At 33.8% G+C, this 19,375-nt stretch overlaps 3 protein-coding genes across 3 annotated transcripts; 2 read left to right on the top strand and 1 right to left on the bottom strand.

The window, feature by feature from the left end:
• The first annotated feature begins 717 nt into the window (after positions 1 to 717).
• On the top strand, positions 718 to 3,224 carry LOC18591581 (DNA-directed RNA polymerase I subunit RPA12-like protein). The gene is made up of 6 exons (XM_018126237.2): positions 718 to 904; positions 1,274 to 1,415; positions 1,708 to 1,748; positions 2,327 to 2,392; positions 2,474 to 2,533; positions 2,633 to 3,224. Exons 2-6 carry the CDS (start codon positions 1,298 to 1,300, stop codon positions 2,705 to 2,707), a joined length of 360 nt encoding a protein of 119 aa, XP_017981726.1. The 5' UTR covers positions 718 to 904; positions 1,274 to 1,297; the 3' UTR covers positions 2,708 to 3,224.
• A 52-nt stretch (positions 3,225 to 3,276) lies between these two features.
• LOC18591580 (uncharacterized) lies at positions 3,277 to 4,996 on the bottom strand. Its single transcript, XM_007017787.3, has one exon. It carries the CDS (start codon positions 4,530 to 4,532, stop codon positions 3,783 to 3,785), a length of 750 nt encoding a protein of 249 aa, XP_007017849.2. The 5' UTR covers positions 4,533 to 4,996; the 3' UTR covers positions 3,277 to 3,782.
• An 8,039-nt stretch (positions 4,997 to 13,035) lies between these two features.
• On the top strand, positions 13,036 to 18,950 carry SYTB (Calcium-dependent lipid-binding (CaLB domain) family protein). Its single transcript, XM_007017784.3, has 12 exons — positions 13,036 to 13,321; positions 14,386 to 14,484; positions 14,598 to 14,648; positions 14,752 to 14,875; positions 15,447 to 15,565; positions 15,771 to 15,872; positions 16,249 to 16,323; positions 16,629 to 16,705; positions 16,795 to 17,041; positions 17,299 to 17,649; positions 18,167 to 18,298; positions 18,632 to 18,950. The coding sequence occupies exons 1-12, from the start codon at positions 13,211 to 13,213 to the stop codon at positions 18,761 to 18,763; spliced, it is 1,620 nt and encodes a 539-aa protein (XP_007017846.1). The 5' UTR covers positions 13,036 to 13,210; the 3' UTR covers positions 18,764 to 18,950.
• The last annotated feature ends 425 nt before the right edge of the window (positions 18,951 to 19,375 follow it).

Below are 19,375 nucleotides of genomic sequence, written 5' to 3'. Positions count from 1 at the left end.
TTTATTTCCTATAATTTGTTTTTCCATTGTTATCAATTTGAACCATTATGTTAAATTGGACTGCCTTCGGCCATTAAATTCTAATCAAATCATCCCACCTTTCTCCAGAATTTGAGGTTGAGTACTTAAACTTTACAGTTTATGTCACCGTTGACGCTGTCTAGTTAACTGATGTTTATACCAACATCTCATTTCCTGACTAGGATAGAATTTTTGGAAGAAATAATTGCAACTTGTCATATTCTCAAAAGAACTTTCATGTCAGTGTCAGCGTCAGTGATCAAGAGCGAAGCAATTTATACTACTGCCTCTCATCTTTTTTTTGTCTTTTTTATTCTCATGAAAAGTGAGATAAAAGCTTTGAATTTGATATCTTTTATATTAAAATTTATATTTTTTTTATAAATATAAATATTCGAGACTTCTTAATATTTTTCATTATGAAAAATAAATTTATAATTAAAAAATAAAAAATTAGATGTCTAAGAAAAGGATATTTTCATTTTGAGGTATTAAATAAATAAATAAAAGAGACGGAGAGAGTAATTATTAAATGTAAACAACTTCCTAAACTTTGATTTACAAAATTGGCCTACAGAATTTATCATTTTTAATGATGAATTCTTTATTGTGTTAGGTCGAATAAAACAATGGGCTCTCTGGAGGAGCCTGGGGCCCAAAGTAGAAAGTATTTGATTGAGCCTCTACCCAGCCTTTCGCATGGACCTACGTAAACGCTAAGGCCTAAGCGCTAACTGGTCGGCTCCCGCCTCTAGGGTTTTATACTTGAACAATTCTCTGAGACGCTTACCAGAAAGAAGGGTTTATCATTTATTAGTTTCCCGGCCACATTGGTCGAAGCTACTCATTACAGAACAAGAATTAAGATTTACCTTTCGTTGTGGTGAGCTCCCCAATTTCGTGTTCTCTATTTAGCTTTTATTGGTTTAATAATTAGATTTTTGGGTTTTTTTGTCTTGTTTATCATGAATTTTTATGTCCTTTTCACTAAATTTTAATTTGAATCCGTTGGAAATATTTTTGTTTCTTTTCGGGAAGTGTTGTAAGTAAAAAAAAAAAATGGGAACTTGAATGTGGTGTCTCACTCTATGTGTCTGGGTAGCCTTGGGTGACAAGCGTTTGTAGTTATCTCTCAGAGAACTGGTTTTAATGGTTCAATTGTGCTAGTTTAATCCTGTTATTCACACAAAAAAAAAAATTGCTCTCTATTTAATTATTTCTGTTTTCTTTGACATGTAATAAAATGCCCCAGTCGACAGTTTGGTGAAGGAAATTCATGGCATATTCTCAAGCACGTGACTTCATGTTCTGTAGCTTCTGTGGTTCAATGCTGTCTTTGGTATCACCCAAGTATGCTGAATGCCCATTGTGCAAGTTTAAGCCAAGTGCAAAAGGTACCCACTTGATTTATTTCAAAATTCACGGCTTGTTTTTTGTGTGTGCGTGATCAATCCAAACTTTTAGGAACTTTGTTTTCTACAGAACTGATAGAAACTTTATTTAGATACTGGATTTGTCTTGTGTTTTCATAACCATGCTCCTATTTTCAGTTAATATCATTCAGTGAAATATTATTACTAGCAGTTTAATCGTTGCGTAAATTTCTGTTTTGGAGAAACCTATGTAAAGTTGTGTTTTATCTTCTTGATCTTCTACTTTGCTGAGTTTGTTACCAATATCTTTCAGGGATTTTGGGTAGAGAAATAGGTTACACCATTACTGCTGAGGTATGCCTTGAACTTTGGTACTTATATTTTGTTGGCTAGCTATCACTGATATGATGATGGCAGCTTAATTATGTGTTGGAAAAAGATTATGATTGTAATGAACGGTCTTTTTAATCAAATGGCTATGCTGATTCTGAATATCATCGAGAGACAAGAGTGAGATTACAAATGAATTGGGATGTTGTTTTCTTTCTTTATTGGGGCCGGTTTCTTGTTCTGGATCAGAGATAAGAGAGATTCCGCAACTTTTCCTTCACATATTGAGATGTTCCTAGTGGCTGGAGTATATGAGAAAGTGCTCCACATTGGCATCTTATAAGTCGGTCATTGTTGGTTTTTCCCTTTTCTTCTTTTCAAAGAAAAATCAATTCTTCTTCTATGATGTAGCTTAGAGAGTACTGATAGAATGCATATGAAGAATGGTTAATCTATTATGAATGCAGCTAGATGGATTCTTTTCCTGTATCTAGATCAGCTAGTTGCATTTGCTTGCTGATAGCCTCCCTCTCTCTCTATTACGCCTCTTTTCATGTTCTTGATGTTAAGTTATTTTACCCCATGTGCTTTTAATGATGCAGGATATACGGAGAGACCTGGGCATCTCACATGTTAGTGAAGGGATGAAAACCAAAGAATCAGCAGCGGTAATTACTTTTATAAAGTTAAAGATAGAGGCATATCTTGAAATCTGCTACTCACAGTTTTAGTATTAACTTTATATGCAGTTGATCAAACAGACTTGTAAAAAGTGTGGACATCCAGAGCTTGAGTACACTACCAGACAAGTAAAACTACATCTCAATAAGCAGTTTTTTTTCTTCTGTGTATCTGATTCCTGATCATGTAACTTATTATTTTCTGTCTCGCTCTCTCTTCCTGTACAGATGAGATCAGCTGATGAAGGGCAGACAGTATTCCTTGTATGCCCAAATTGTAAGTTTAAGGACACAGAAAATTGAGTCACTGTTCAACTTTCGAGAGCTGCGGGCACCAGTGTGAGAGGCAGGAGCAGTTTTAAGGGTTTTTGAGACTTATCTTCAATCATGTTGTTGTCTTTGGATCAAGGAAAAGTTATATTAAAACAATCACCTTTCTTCCTTCTTTTTATTGAAAAAATTTTGTTCCACTGTATGTGTGTAGAATATATTGACAAGTTTCATTACCATATGAGGTGATTTTCATGTAGAATCATACTGCTTGTGGTTCTCTTAGACTAGCCTGGTAAGCTGTTATTTACTTTGTCCTGGAGAGAAAGGAACAACATACTTTATGGGGGGCGGCTTCGGACATTGGGAGTATTGCTGTTCAGAGATTCTAAACAGTGGGATTTTTGTTCAGAGATTGTAATCAGTTCTGTTAGTTTCGGTTTTTTTGTTTTATTTTCCTGGTTTTGCGCGTCTGTGCCTTGTTTTTCCTGTTTCTTTTGTATGATAAAATCACATATATCCAACAAGAAATAAAATTTTCTTTTTTCCATGCTTCACTGTACTCTATGGACAATGAAATAGAATCATGCAATTGAGCAAGCTTTGCAGATATCATGCATGTAGTATTATTGATTTAAATAAGAAAGATAGTAACATTCTCTGGCAATCTTCTGTTCCAGAACACCCTTGCAATCATCAAACTAAAACAAAGAGAGTGGCAAAGCCTTACAACGTAACTTATGTTCACCCCTATTCAAAAACAAGGTGGTGATCACAATATTCATGCATACGGATCTAAATTACAAAACAACACTATGACTGGTAGAAAACAAAGAAAAAAGTTCAACAATCTCTTGACCCAAAGCCGTAGAAAGGAACCTTCCTTCTTTTTCTTCCTCTTGCGCACCTCAGATTCAAAAAAAAACCAGGAGGTGATCACAATATTTTCCCATGACAGAAGAAAATTAAGGAGTAGAACGAGAAAAAGGAAAAATAAAAGTTACTGCCTGGTGAAGGAAAGCATACCCTTATTGCAAGGCCTTTATTTACAGAAAAGACCCTATTCACACAGCACCAGAACCGGAACGACAATAAAAACTTTCGTCGTTCAACGGAGACGTAGGAGCCGTCGGAGATTGTCAGTGGCTCCAGCATCGACTCCAGCAGCTTCAGCGTTGCAACTAAGCTTTGGTCTAAGCGAAAACTTAGGCAAAGGCAGGCTGCTAGGTGGTGGGGAGAGAGTAAAGACAGAACCTGAAAACTTCTCCAAGTCTTTCGCAACGTTTCCTGTTGCTAGGTACGATGAAGCTAAGACCTTAGGGAGATCATTCGGGTCTGGTCCTATAGGGTTGTTAGCTGACGCCATGACAAATGACTTACTTATGGCTTGTGTTTTCGTTGCCTGATCTGCTGGCTTCGAATCTTTCTTTGGCTCCTCTACTTTGCCAGTGAGTTGCTTTGATTTTGATCTCCTTGGTGTGAGAGATTGGTCTCTGCTCCTGTTGTTTTTCCTGTTAGAAGGAGAGGAAGAAAGGCTCCGGGTTCGAGAAGGGAGAGAGCTATGGAGAGGTTTGTTAGGGGTTGGAAGAGGAAGGAGAGGTGGTTGCTGTTGCTGCAGCTGGTGATGATTTTGATAGAACAATGGATTGAAAAGAGAAGCTGAAGGAGGACAAGAGAAGGAGAGAGATGATGGAGGAGCAAACAGCAGTCCTCCTCCATGGATGATGTTCGTAGGAGGTAAGTTTTCACTTGGTTTTGAAACGACATGAGCTCCCGAATTTCTCTTTGGAATATTCTTGAGTTGCTTGTATGGAGAAAATGATTTCTCAGCTGAAGATGACATGAAAATTGCATCCATGATATTGGGTTAATCTGCCTTTTCCTTTATAACTTCTGAAAAACTTGAAAGAAAGATAAAAATCTGACAACAAATACAGGAAAGCAAGGAAAACAAGGAAAGCTTTTACGATATAAAAACAAGAGGAAATGATCTTTGAAAATAATATGATCCAAAGTCTGAAAACAGAAGCTTCAAAATCTATACACCTCAGAGGAAATCTTTACAGATTTTTCTCGACGATAAAACAGAAAAAGGAATGTTTATAACTTCAGGAAAATGCTAAGAATCTATTTCTCAACCTCATCAAGAGAAAATAAGATCAAAATATTGGGTTTCTCTTATAGATACAAAAATCTACTCTCATCAAGGGAAAGATGCTTAATATTTCGATCCGAAACGGATCCAAAAGACCCTTTTTTTTACTAAGGGGGCTTGGATATTTTTTTTATTAAAATTTTCTGTACCAAACTTTCATGAATGTTGTGTCAGCTCGGTGCCTCTTTTATAGAAGCCATGAACCCAACGGCTACTTTATTTATTTTCTTTTTACTGTATTTGTATTTTTAATTTCATTTTTATAATTAAAATGTTAGTATTCCTCCTAATTTACCGACAACCGTTTCAGTCGGCTACCCCCTCTGAGTCCAAGACCCGGGGGACACAGTTGGGCGGCAGCCGCCGATTCGATTTTGACCGTTGGATCCAATTATTTGAAATAGCCGTTGAGGAGATTATTGCCGTTGATCACTTGCCTCGGGTTCTTCGAGGTTGGTCTTGTTTGAAAGGGACTGGAACAAATCCTAGCCATCCACGTATCCCACTTGGTGGGACCCGTAATCTTTTCATTTATGTTTATTTACCTCGTGCACAGGGAATGACCGCGGGCAACACGATATTAAAATATATTAGATCTTTTTTGTAGGCAGAGGCATGAGCGAAGGACCATGACGATTGAGAATGGTCCTAGAATAACACAACTCAAGACCTTCTCGGATTCGTTCACGTGTCAACATGTCAGCCATTCTTGACCATTCTTGATGTGATTTTCCGATCCATTATTGGTCGGTGCCTTGCACGTGACCTTCTTTCACGTTAATTAATGTGATGTAATCTTTAACAAAATTTTTTACAAATATCATAAAAATAATTATTTTATTTAAAAAAAAACTATTTCCATTCAATACTTAAAAAATCATATAAGATTAAATAAGATTACGTAAGGTAAGTAAGTGGGTAAATTGAATGGTTTAATTTATCATATTTAAAAATTAAACAGATTAAATATTTTTAAAAAATAATTAAATATAAAAAAATATTAAATTGACTAAATATAAAATTGATTTGATCGATCTAATGAGTCAAAATTGTATCATTTTTTTACAAATTATAATATTAAAATATTTAAATTTCATCAATAATTATAAAATATATAAATTATGTATAAATTAAATATGTGTATATATAATATATTATTTTATTATATATATATGAAATTAATAATATAATTTATATGTTATAACATTTTAATTTTTATATTAAAATTTATATAAATAATAACTAATTATAAATAATATGTTATAAAAATTAAAATGATAACTAATAAAATTATTAAGTATAATCATATAAATAAAATCTATTATAAATTACAGTAATGCTTATATATATAAATTAAATATATTTTTATATATGCTATATTACTTTATTATGTATATATAAAATTAATGACATAACTGATATGTTATAATATTTTATATCAAAATTTGTATAAATAATAACTAATTATAAACAACATATTATAAAAACTAAGATGATAATTAATAAGGTTATTAAGTTTAATCATATAAATAAAATTTATTATAAGTTATAGTAATGTTTATATATAAATTAAATATATATAATATTTTTTCAATTTTATATATATTCACAACATTTTATATTACGAACCATTACCAATGTGTAATAATTACAACATATTAATATATAAAATATTTATTATTATATATTATAAAATTAATATATAAGTTATATCATTTAAAATATATAATTTATAATTTCATATTAATACAGATTTATAAATAATATATATAAACAAAATTCATTGCAATGATTGTAATTTGTATACGTACATATAATAAACTAATATATTTTAAATATATTATTAATTAAGTTTACTATCAATTCTTCTTAATATATATAAAAAATTATATATATAAATATATATAAAAAATTAGTTTTATTTTTTTTTGATGAATTAGTCTAAAAATTTTAAAATCAAGAACCGACCAAAAAACTAATTATACTAAACATTTTGGATCAATAGATCCAATAGACCAATTAGATCGAATTGTTTTACCCAAATCATATTTAATTTGAGTGAATAATTAGTTGGATATAATTTTGCTCACCTCTAAGAATACCTCTTTAACTAGTAATCTTATTAAGTAGATGTTAAAAAAACAAGTAATCTTATTAAGTATTTTTAGAACATCAATTAATATTTTGGTTAAATTAAAGTATACGAATAACTTTAATTTAATATAAAGATGAATGAAAAATAAATTAATATCCTTTAATTACAGTCAAAGATTGATGTGTCACGTATCGAGAGGATGTTGAGTGTACAAATTGATAGTGCAACGCTATGTGATTGAGAACAATAATATCCTTTTAATTCCTTCAAAAAAGAAGATAACACCTTTTCATTAATTATGAAATCGAAAAATCCAAAAGAAAAGGACGTTTCTTGCGGTTTTAAGGACGAAATTAAATCTTCGGAGAAATATATATGGTATCTAAAGTCGCAATTCGCCGTATTAAGAGCGTCAAGAATATGGGGCAATCATCTGGCCAGCATTATAAATCTTTTAGCGACGACAATCTATCCCCTACCCCACTTAATCTGCATTAATAGGGTTAATCTGACGGCTCGACGCACTCTGTCAACAAATTTTATGGAGATCATGATAATGACTCATGATATTGATTTCCATCAGCGACAAAACCTGAGGTCTTCCACACCGAAAGTGAGATGGAGAACGGGGAAAAATCTAAGCTCCTTTAAAAAAGATTGTATTTAACCATAAATTACAATTAAGTGAAAAAACCTTCATTTCAGAATATTCCAATTAAAAAATTGGAATGGGAAGAAGTATAATATTTAAGAGACGTAATTAATTAATACTACAATAAGTACAGCCTTGTTTCAAAGGGCAGGCTGCCTAACAATGGGAACCTAATAAAACCCCCATAGCTGTAAACAGCGTGACTAGTTTCAAAAGTTTCTGCGGGGAATTATATCATCAGTTAGTGGTGACACCCAACCAACGGAGCATAGATTTGGCGGTCTCTATACCTGCCATAATAAAATGATTATTACTTTTCTTCTTCTGGTTCTCGTTGCTCAGTTTCAAGTTTCATCGCACGTCGTTTTGCTTTCACATGCACCTAACAGTCATCATGCCCTCCTTCCTTCATTCTTTTATTTTTTTTCTTTGGTCCTTTCTTTGTCTACGAGTGTGTGTATATATATATAAAAGTTATGGCTTAAAATGCAATGTGATTCATAATGTTATTTTTTTTATTTGCACAAGTTGTAGGTAATTTTGACTTATAATAATGGTGCAACGAGTTAATTAGTAGTATAGTTTTCAGGTTCGGCTTTATAAATTAGTTATTAATCATATGATCAGCAATTATTCCGGAGATATGAGACGATTAGGCTTGTTTATATAGTTAAGGAATGGTTCAAAATGCAAGGAGATGAAAACATTAATTCCATGAAGATCATACTGTTTTTTTAACGGACAAGTTGTAAGTGGTTTTGACGTATAATAATGGTGCAACAAGTTTTAGGGTTCGGTTAATTTATAAATTAGTTATTAATCATATGATTAGTGATAATCATGAAAATATGAAATGATTAAGCCTTGTTTTATATAATAATAATTTGAGATTGATAATACCAAGTGTCTTATTCTTGTCTAAATTCTAAGTCAACTTGTTTTCATGGTACAAAAATCTTCGATGACAACTGAATACCAATTTCCAGATCATTATTCCCCTTAGTACCCTATGTTGAAGACCATTTTTAGTTTGTTAATGGAATAATTAGAATACAATAATAATAAAAAAAAAAGAAAATGAAAAAAGTTATGGGGTTGATCAAAGCAAGCCTGGGTAAAGCATCTTTGGCAAAAGGGCAGATCACCTCAAAGGCAAAAGATTTTAGGAATGCATTATATGATCAGTTACCCCATGCCCCCCCTCCCTTCTGATTTCCTTTCTTAGGTCGGATAGCATAAAGCTAATTACTCAACTTTGGTAAACAACAAGCTGCAATTTGACGTGTGTCTTAATAGTTCTCTAGTACTCTTCAGGACTGTATCCCATCATATGTTTGTTATCATATTCGGTGGGTTGACGTGAGATTATCAGTGTAGATGCACCGACCATTTAGATACAAGCCATGGTTGATCCTTTCTTCTGTTCATTTTTATATTCTAGGCGGCCTTTAATTATTAGGGTTTCCTCCATAAAAATCCTAGGAGAGATCCCTTTGTCGATGAAATGAACTTTCTGGGGGTGACAATGTGGTTGGATACCATGCAATAATTGGAGTAAAGAAAAAGGCAAGCGGGCATAAAAAATTAAAGCTACAAATTTGGTGCTCATGCATGACAAAAAACAAGGGGGCCATCTAAACGTCTCCATAGACAAAGCCAAACTAGGTTTCTTAAAAGAAAGGTCAAATGATAAAAAAAAAAAAAAAAACAGATGAGACTATTATTTTACCTTTGCTTAGACATATCCGTATCATCCAAGACAAAGTTTCTCATCCCTTCCACCTACCCAACACCTCTCCCTGAAAGAAAAGTCTCGCTAGAACAAATTTTGGTTTTAATTATATATTTTTATATAAATGAAATTTTTATTTTTTTAAAAAAATATATAATGAAAATTTAAAAAGTACGGTTATTTAAATTTTAGGGGTATTTTTTTCACTTTTAATAGTACTATCAATTAGCTCTATAAAAAATTTATTCTCAATCTTCTATGTTAGATCCGAATGCTCAGTTATTGAGAGGGATTAAAGAGTTTCTTTAACAGAATTGGGATATTACAATTTTTCGCGTACATCGTGAAGCCAATCAGTGTGTTGATTGGATGACAATACATATAGAGAACTTAGAATTGGAGTTACATATTTTTGACTTTCCACCACATGGTATTGGTTCTTATTTACTTGCAAACAATCCAGGCATATCATGACTTAGGATGATGTAATATTTTTTTATCTTTTCCCTTATATATAAAAAACAATATGTAGTTTCTACTAATATAGGTAACTTTTATAATTATATTTTATTTATAATGTTAGTAAAAATTTATATAATATGATCAAATCAATAAAAGTGCAACCACACATCATGTCGACCTATCTCTTGGGTTATATATTTTCGACCCACCGTCCATTAGTATGAGTTCACTCTTATTTGCAAATATTTTGAGTGTTAAATAAAAAAATATAATTTTAAAATGTGTAATTTTTAGTCAAATTTATTGCTGTGAGTTGAATATTTTTGACAATATAAATGTTTCAAAGGGTAAAAAAGATTAAAAGAATTTAAAAGATCAATGTAATGTTAAGCAAAAAAAAAATTTACTATTAGCTGCTACCAATTTTTATGTTTCAAAATCATATACTAAGATTCAATTAATGAAGTCGGGCAATGTAAAATTTCATACTAATATAAGTGAAAACCTAAGAACAAATTTCATCAAGTTTGCTTTTCTCTATTAAATGGATTTGGAGCTTAACCCAATAAGAAGTGGTTGCTATCAGGCTATTACGGACCCATATATTTTGCAAATTCCATTGTTTGGGGCTTTGGGCCTAACACCTCCACAAAAACTATTTTCTTGAAAACAAGGAAGGTAGTATCTTCTAAGCTTGCTTGTATTTGGGCTTTCGAGTTTTCTATGTAGAAGCTTTAAGCATATTCATCAAAAAGTTCTAGTAAGAGACAAGTGAATGCAACTTTTTCATTTGCTTGTCAGTGGAGAAATGAATCGAATGATGGTTACAAGATTTGGGGTCCTAAATGCTTATCCCAAAAGTTATTCATCCGGATGCCTAACCGCACGTGCCTTTGATATCTTTTTTTAAATAATTTTGGACAAATTAATTCAATAATTTCTACCAAAAACATGAGCTAAACTTGTTTCATATATGGCCACATCTGGACAACAATCCTCTTGACTTTAGCCCACCATGGCACTCTTTCCTTTTCTTCAAAAGTAATGGCTGGCGGTTGGGGCAAGTGATCATGGACGTCGCCAGTTGTGGGGCCAGTCCTGACCATCCCCAACTCACTCTGTCCCCCCATGTTCGAAGAACAAAACAGTGTCTGTGACTAGACTGACCAAACCAAATTCCAACTTGTAACGAACAATATGTTTGGAATTCAATTAGAGAGATTCATTACAGGAAATTAATTTCATCCCATTTTGTGTGCCCAGTGATGACCTAGTAGATATTTGGGAAACTTTTGTCAACATCCTTGGAAATTCATGCCAATGAGACAATCAAATTCCTGACCGCAACGTGCCATCAAACACTTTAGAACACAACGCGATGGTGACCACAAGTTTAAGTTAATCTCAGTCGATTTCCATGTAAAAGAGACAGCGAAGCTATAAAAAAAGGGATTGAAATTAACTGTGCACTGAAACTCAAACACGAGATGGAAACAGGGTCGGTTATGTCACGGGACCAGAACAAGAAGACGAGAGAATTGGGAGAAAGAGAAAACAAAGAAATAGAACAACCAACGAAATCTCTCCTGCTGGGCTGCCTTTGGAGACAGGGAAAACAGAGATAAAAGTTGGTTTGTACTTTAGAGCGTTCTTGCTTTGGAACATGTATATTTCTATTTTTAACCAAAATATGATTATTAAAAATAATATTAAATTATTAAAATATCTTAATTTTATTTAAACGTACCAGTGATTATCGAATATCTGTTTACATATTCCTCAGAATATAGAAACAGGACAGATGACAAGAGAAGTGGGAGAAAAAAAAAAACAAGAAATAAGACAACAAAACAAATCTCTTGAGATGGAAGATGGGCTGCCTATGGTGACAGGGAAACAAGAGATAAATGTTTGGTTTGTACACGTGGTAGGCCCAAACCTGTCGACAAGGATAATTAGGGGGGCACATAGGTCACTTGGGGACTTTGGTTTTATTCGCCCATTTGAGATGATAATAATGCGATACATGACTTGATATGTCCCATAACTTCCTCCTAATTATATAGACAAAAAATTGCCATGATTGGAGAAAAAAGGTGAATGGAAAAGGTTACAGTATTTAACCGACTTGGTTTAAATCAATAATCCATTTCTCAAAATTGAAATGATTGCATAAATTTTTGTAGTGAATTATCTTACTACTAATTAACTTAATTCTATTATTTATATAGGTGATTCTATCCTAATAAGCGAGAAGCTTATTACATAGTTGCATTATTTTCAATAAATATAAAAGTAAAATTTGTTTTAATCATCAATTTTTAAATCGAAAAATATTTTCATAATTGTATTTGATAAAATTAACTATTTAATATTTCCAAACATATAATTTACCCACGAGAGATTAATAAAAAAACAAGTTACAAGATATTATATGAAAAAATAAATAAATGTTAGTAGATATGCGAACAGGGCCACTTAATGCTCCATACGGAATAACGGAAATTGGGCTCCCAACACATAACGGAAGAACAGCTTTTTCGGTGGAGCAACGGAAAAGATCCAGGGTGAGGAGACCGTTATCATCACGGTGTTGGGCTGCAAAAAGCCATTATTTTATTAATGCTGGGAAGCAGACGATGGGTGGAATCGGGATCCACATAAAAAAAGGGGCAAAAAAAGTTTCTCCCTGCTCAAAGGCTATTTAAAGAAAAGTATATTTAATAAACAAAATTCAGAAACAAGACAAATGGGAAGACCAATAGAAGTCGTTTATATTTTATTTGGATATACCATGCTTTTCAGCTACACATAAAAAACACTGTAGCAGTTACAAAATATTGCCATTTATCTCCTTTCTTTGTCTTTAAATTATTTTGGATAAACTTTATTTAATTTTTTTTATGATTTTAATTATTATATTCAATTAAAACAACAAAAGCATCATGATCATTTTTTTTAAAGAGTACAGCTACCAACATTATTTACAATAATAAATTAACAGTATTTATAGAGTTTTCTTTAAGCTAGAAAAGAAAAAATTAAAGGGGATAAAAAATTGGAGCGAATTCATAACCAACCAATTGGACGTTACCGACACAGGAACAAGGATCACGCGCTTGAAAATTTCCTCAGCGAAAGCAGTTGTGTAGGTCCAAAAATGGAGCGGCTACTTGAACGTAAAAGATTGGCCACAAGAAGTAAATGCTCCTTTAATGCACTTCCTGATAAGATTTAAAGCCATAATATCTCTTCAAATTTTCGTTCTTCTCTCATTTACTTCAGACAAGAATGTTAGTTACTCAGATTCCTTCCCTGGGTTTCTCTTTTTTCTTCCATCTGGTTTTATTTTAACTTGAACAGAGCAAAACACTTTTAAGCCTCTTTGATTTAACTAATTGAGCGATCTTAATAGAAAAAAAAAAAGGGAAGCCTTGAAAATGGGTGTGATGAGCTCTATATTGGGTGTTTTTGGCTTCGGAATTGGAACTTCGATGGGGCTCGTCATTGGGTATTACATGTTCATCTACTTCCTGCCCACTGATGTTAAGGTTTGTTTTCTTCTTTGTCGAATTCCGGTTATGTTTTGCTTTGTGTGTGTGTATGTGTGTGTGGATTTTCTGGTTCTTCGTTTGCCTTTCTCAGATTTTGTTTGACTGATGCGTTGTTTCCTAGGTGGCTGTTCTTGTACTTCACTAAGCGTCATTAAATTTTGTCCATTTATTAGTTGAGAGAAGGAATAGGTATTAAAAATGCTAACTTTTTTCTAAGCCAATCAACTGTTTTTTTTTTTTTTATGAGCTGCAAATTCATGGGATCATATTTATGGTTAATTCCAGCTGTTGTTTTTAGCCAATTTATGGATTCTACTTCCTGTATCACTGTGCAAAGGTTTGTACTTTCGAAGATGTATATTCACCATTTTTTGAGTCGAAAAACATGATTTTGAAATTATCAAGCAGGCGTGAGCTTTAGGTTTTTCTAGGGAAAATTTCAGTTTTAGGATGAGAAGCTTTTCTCTGCTCGGATTAACATTAACAGTAGTATGCTTTTGCTTACTGCATTTCTTTTTTATTATTTTTTTCTGTTATTTTGCTTGCTGCACTTGATCACCAAACTTTTTGGCTTGTTTGAATGTCTGATGATGCTACGTACGGCAGGTTTGAACAGTTAGATGCAAATGTTTGTAATTGGTACTAAACAGATAGAAACATAAGTGCCTAGTAAGAAACTGTAATTATCACAGTGAAGCTATCATATGGAAAAACTACGAAGAAATCTTTTCCATGTGAATAAGACTTCTGCATTTAAAATTCCAATCTACTAGTATAAATATTTCTGAACTATGACTGTTGTATAATGCACCATTGAAGTAAACAAAATCGAATGGTCTTGAGAAATTTCTCTGAATATGTGAACTCTTTTCCTCTTCCTTTCTTACTTCCACTGTTCTTTTTTTGGTTGTACTGTAAATGGTGGGAACATATCTCACTGAGCATTTTAAATTGAGCAGAACAACGATATAAATTGTCTCCAATGTCATGATCCAGCCTTTTGAACCATTGATATGGTGGTTGCAGTGTTTCTTTTGGTTATTAACATGTCATGTGTTCAGGATCCCAAAATTCGGCCTTTGGTCGAGGAAGACTCAAAAACTTTGCAGCGGTTGCTTCCGGAGATTCCCTTGTGGGTTAAAAATCCAGATTTTGACCGTGTATGTTATTCTCTGAAATGATTTCTTATTTCTTTTTCCAGGCATTTCCATATGTTTGGTCTCAAGTGTATTAAGTTATGCAACAAGGTTGTAACTGTTTTGTTTCTCTGAAGGTTGACTGGATTAACAAAATTATTGAGAACATGTGGCCTTATCTGGATACGGTATGTTTAACTGCAATGATCTTTGCCCTGTTATGGATAGAATATTTGTTTGGCCTTGCTTTTTTGAATTCCTTACTGAGTGTTGACACTTCAAGTTTTCTAGGCAATTTGCAACACTGCCAAGACTATAGCAAAGCCCATTATCGCTGAGCAAATTCCAAAATACAAAATTCAGTCAGTTGAATTCGAAACACTTACTCTGGGTACCCTACCACCAACTTTTCAAGGTTGACTTCTCTTTCTTGGACACATACTTCTACACATTCTACAAACATATCCTCAACTGCATATGGCATGTCAAACATGTTCTCATGATATAATCACTTGATCTGAAGTCTTTTCTGCATGCAAAGAAGAGATACTTATTCAAGGTATCAGATTATCGTGATAATCATGATAGAAACGTCATTTTTAAAACTCTTGTTTTCACAAGTGTAGGACTTTAGATTGAAAAGAATGTAGCATGCTAGATGTCTTTTTTATGCTTTAGACTAGATTTTGGATTTAGATGTATAACCCTCTCATTTACTTACGTGACAAACAACTAATTTTTAGATTGAAATAAAGTTATGCGTAACTGAGATTAGTCCAACTTCCATAAAACTTGACTGTCAGGCTCTGTAAGGAAAATGAGTCTGAACAATGGCCATTAGGCTTCTGATTATGTGGTTCTGATGTTGTTTGCTTATATCCTTGCTCAGATGCACAACTCTGTGTTTTGTTCTTTTTCTTCTCCCTTGTAATTTTAGCACAAAATTTTATTGAGTGATACATATTGTTGATCTCATTATATGCCAGGAATGAAAGTCTATGTCACTGATGAGAAGGAACTTATTATGGAACCATCATTTAAGTGGGCAGGCAATCCTAACATCATTGTTGCAGTTAAAGCTTTTGGATTAAGAGCCACAATTCAGGTATTTGCTAGTGTAATGGTGTATTAAGAGAAAGAAATATGCATGACAAAACATGACAGGCATGCGTACACATTCTCTCTTCACTGTCTCTCTAATGAACAGACATGAGTGCACACACGTGTAAACAAAATGGTTCAGCAAGAGCAAGAGAGAGAAGTACATGAGCGTTTCCAGTGGGGTGCATTGATTTTTTTGAGTCTTTCAGGTTGTTGATTTGCAAGTATTTGCTGCTCCTCGAATCACTCTGAAGCCTTTGCTTAGTGTGTTTCCTTGTTTTGCCAATATATATGTCTCCCTAATGGACAAGGTATGTTGTATTTTGACAAGCCATACCTGGTTATTTATTGAGTAATCAAGTTTGTACTGCATTCATGAGTTCTTGTGAACTATGTTATGGATTTGATGCTGATAACAAAGGGATTGCAAGTCTCTAAGAATCATCCTTTTTAGGAGTTTTTTTTTTCCTATTTGTCATCTCAATTTTTATGAAGTTGTGTTATTAACTTTATCTCGTATTTATTTTCCGACTGCCTAAAGTTTCATCATCATTCAGTTCAGCATCATCTGCCTTGGAAAAAACATCAAGAAAGTTCACAGTTGTATTATGTATAGAAGGATCTCGCTTTCTTGCCTCTTACTTTCTTCTTCCCTTTTTATCCTAATCTTCCATTTTGATTTTGCAGCCACATGTTGACTTTGGGCTAAAGGTACTTGGGGCAGATGTTATGGCCATTCCTGGGCTCTACAGGTTTGTCCAGGTATACTTCTATTTCTTGTTTCTTCTTGTAATGGATTAAGTTTTGTAATGGACAACACTGTTATATGCATCATGTCTCAAAGGTTATTGCACTGTTTTGTGATGGTTATGGATGCGAAACATTATGTCCATTTCTCTTTTTTCCTTTTACTTTCCAAAGGTAAAGGTGAATTCCAGCATTTCTTTACCAAATCTCTGTGCCAGTCATCACACCCTTTATTTTCCAGAAATCCTGTATGCAATCCTAATATGCCCAAGTTTTTTATTTAGACTTCGTTTTGCTTGACAAGGATACTGTTTTCTCAGGAGCTCATAAAAGACCAAGTTGCAAATATGTACCTGTGGCCTAAAGCCTTAGAAGTGAAAATAATGGATCCTAAACAGTAAGTGTGTTGATTCCAGCTTTGTGCTTGCTTCCCAGTGACAGCTGAGTCTTTATCTGTTATCTGCTAAAATCTCTCCAAATTGGCAGAGCCATGAAGAAGCCTGTTGGGATTCTGGATGTGAAGGTTCTGAGAGCAATGAAGCTTAAAAAGAAAGATCTTCTGGGGAAATCGGATCCTTATGTGAAACTAAAACTAACAGAGGAAAAACTCTCTACAAAGAAAACAACTGTGAAACACAGCAACTTGAACCCTGAATGGAATGAGGAATTCAATTTTGTTGTTAAAGATCCAAGTACTCAAGCTTTGGAGATAAATGTCTATGACTGGGAGCAGGTATGATTCTTTTGATGAGTTGTCTAGGTTAACCATAGGCTCTGAGGTTGTTCCCAAGGAGATCAGCTTAACCTTTCTATTTGGCGATGTGAAGTAATTGGACACCTTACTGTTCTGTTTGTCCTTGTTAGGAGACCTACCTTATGATCTAAAGCATTCCATGCCAACCTGTCAAATTTCTGTGTGTTTTTGCAACTCATGTATGCCTGTGTATGTTCCACAAGTATTTCTCAAGCTGTATGTTAACTTTTAATCAGCTTGGCACACATGAGAAGATGGGCATGAATGTTGTTCCACTGAAAGATCTTACACCTGATGAACCAAAAGTTTTGACTCTTGAGCTGCTGAAAAATATGGACCCAAATGATCCACAAAATGAGAAGTCACGTGGGCAGCTTGTCATGGAAGTTCTGTACAAACCTTTCAAGGAGGATGAGATGCCAAATGACATTGAAGAATCAAATATGGTACAAAAAGCTCCAGAAGGAACACCTGCAGGTGGAGGTTTGCTTGTAATTATAGTGCATGAAGCTGAAGATGTCGAAGGAAAGTACCATACAAACCCACATGCGCGTTTGTTATTCAGAGGGGAGGAGAGAAAAACAAAGGTAATCCATAAATATATGCTGTAAATTAGTATGCTTAAGCATGGTTTCACTTTGAGGCAACAGTGTGAAAATTTGGTTTCATAAAACTAAAAGTGTATAACTAGGCTTTCTTAGTCAATAAGTTGTTGCATTCTCCAATACATCTCTCACTTTTTCAATAATATTTCCATTCCAACAGCTGTTGATACAATCATTTAAAATTGAAATATCTTTTTAAAAAAAGATCACAGTTCATTAACTGCCAATAGTGCCAATTTATCAACTGTGAGAACTGTACTGGTTATAATTGGTACATGTGATATTGTTTAATGCGATGTTTTAGTCATAAATATGGCAGTTTCCAGGATGCATCCTCTATTAATCATTATTGATTGTGAATCAACAATGCTACCTCTTTTATATTTGCCTGAATGGTCCATCCCTGTACCATATTTTGTCTGAGCTTTGCATTCTTGTCAGTTGTCATACATTTTGATTTCTTGTCCGGAATTGACAATTGTGTTTGGGATTGATTCAGCGTGTAAAGAAAAGCAGAGATCCAAGATGGGAAGATGAATTTCAGTTTATGGTGGATGAACCACCCACAAATGATAAAGTTCATGTGGAAGTATTCAGTACATCCTCCAGGATAGGGCTACTGCATCCCAAGGTGCACATTTCATTTATTGCGTTCATTTTCATTCCCTTTTTCTCTTTCTTTGAACCGTTATAAGAGGGTATATTTAGAAGCTTTAGGCTGCGTGGTATTGAGACCCTTCTGTTTCTTCATATGATAGGATTTCCTATTTCACTTTCTGATCTCATCATGAACACTGGTTATCCTTATGACTTTGAGTTTTCATTTTGATCATATTGATGAACCATCAGATCTTGTACATAACAAACTTCTATTTCTCCATGCCTATTGCATGTAATTTGAAATATAAATACATTATTCTTTTATGTAATCAAATAATAATACTTCTTTACATTTTTTGACCAGGAATCTTTGGGGTATGTTACTATAAACCTAGCTGATGTTGTTAGTAATAGAAGAATCAACGAAAAGTATAATCTCATTGACTCCAAGAATGGTCGGATTCAAATTGAGATGCAGTGGAGGACTTCATCTTGAGCATGCCGCAATTTGGTTTTTGGAAAAGTGTGTAAAGGGGATTAAATTAGTCCAGATGTTTTCTGTTGCTAGCAACTATATAACATTGCCACTGTGTTTCATCACTGCCCTTCCCCTGTTGATAAACCTTACTGACACTCTTTTTCAATATGTTGTTAATATCAATAACTAGCAGTATCCTTGCAAATCTCTCTCACCTTCCCCCTTCTGTTCTTTAACTCTGTTATCTATGTATGGAATATGCATGTCTTGTAACTTCTGGAAAAACAACTGGATGCACAACATATATTCTTTGGTAGCTAAGCTTGCAATAAGTTGCTAATGCCACCCAATCTCTGGTAGGTGATATTCCCCAAACTTCAGTTCAATTTGCAGGGCCTTTCTACCCATTAGGCAACTATCAAGAGCGCTGCTATATCTAGGTCAGCAATCCAGGCCTAACGTCGTTCAAGACATAGGCTCGAGTAGTCAGCTACAAGAGCCCAAGTTTAAAAACCCTGCAGATGTGACCTTTGCCCAACACTGCACTCTAACTTGATTGATTAAACACTGCTGCGAAATATTCTTAACATCATTGCCTAGTCTGGTCTCGTTGAACAATTCTGGAACTGT

The sequence above is a fragment of the Theobroma cacao genome, chromosome 8 (genome assembly GCF_053813885.1).
Source record: "Theobroma cacao isolate CCN51 chromosome 8, ASM5381388v1, whole genome shotgun sequence".
Lineage (NCBI taxonomy): Eukaryota > Viridiplantae > Streptophyta > Magnoliopsida > Malvales > Malvaceae > Theobroma > Theobroma cacao.
The sequence above is the reverse complement of the archived record's forward strand: the minus strand, read 5'-3'. Positions and strand labels throughout refer to the sequence as shown.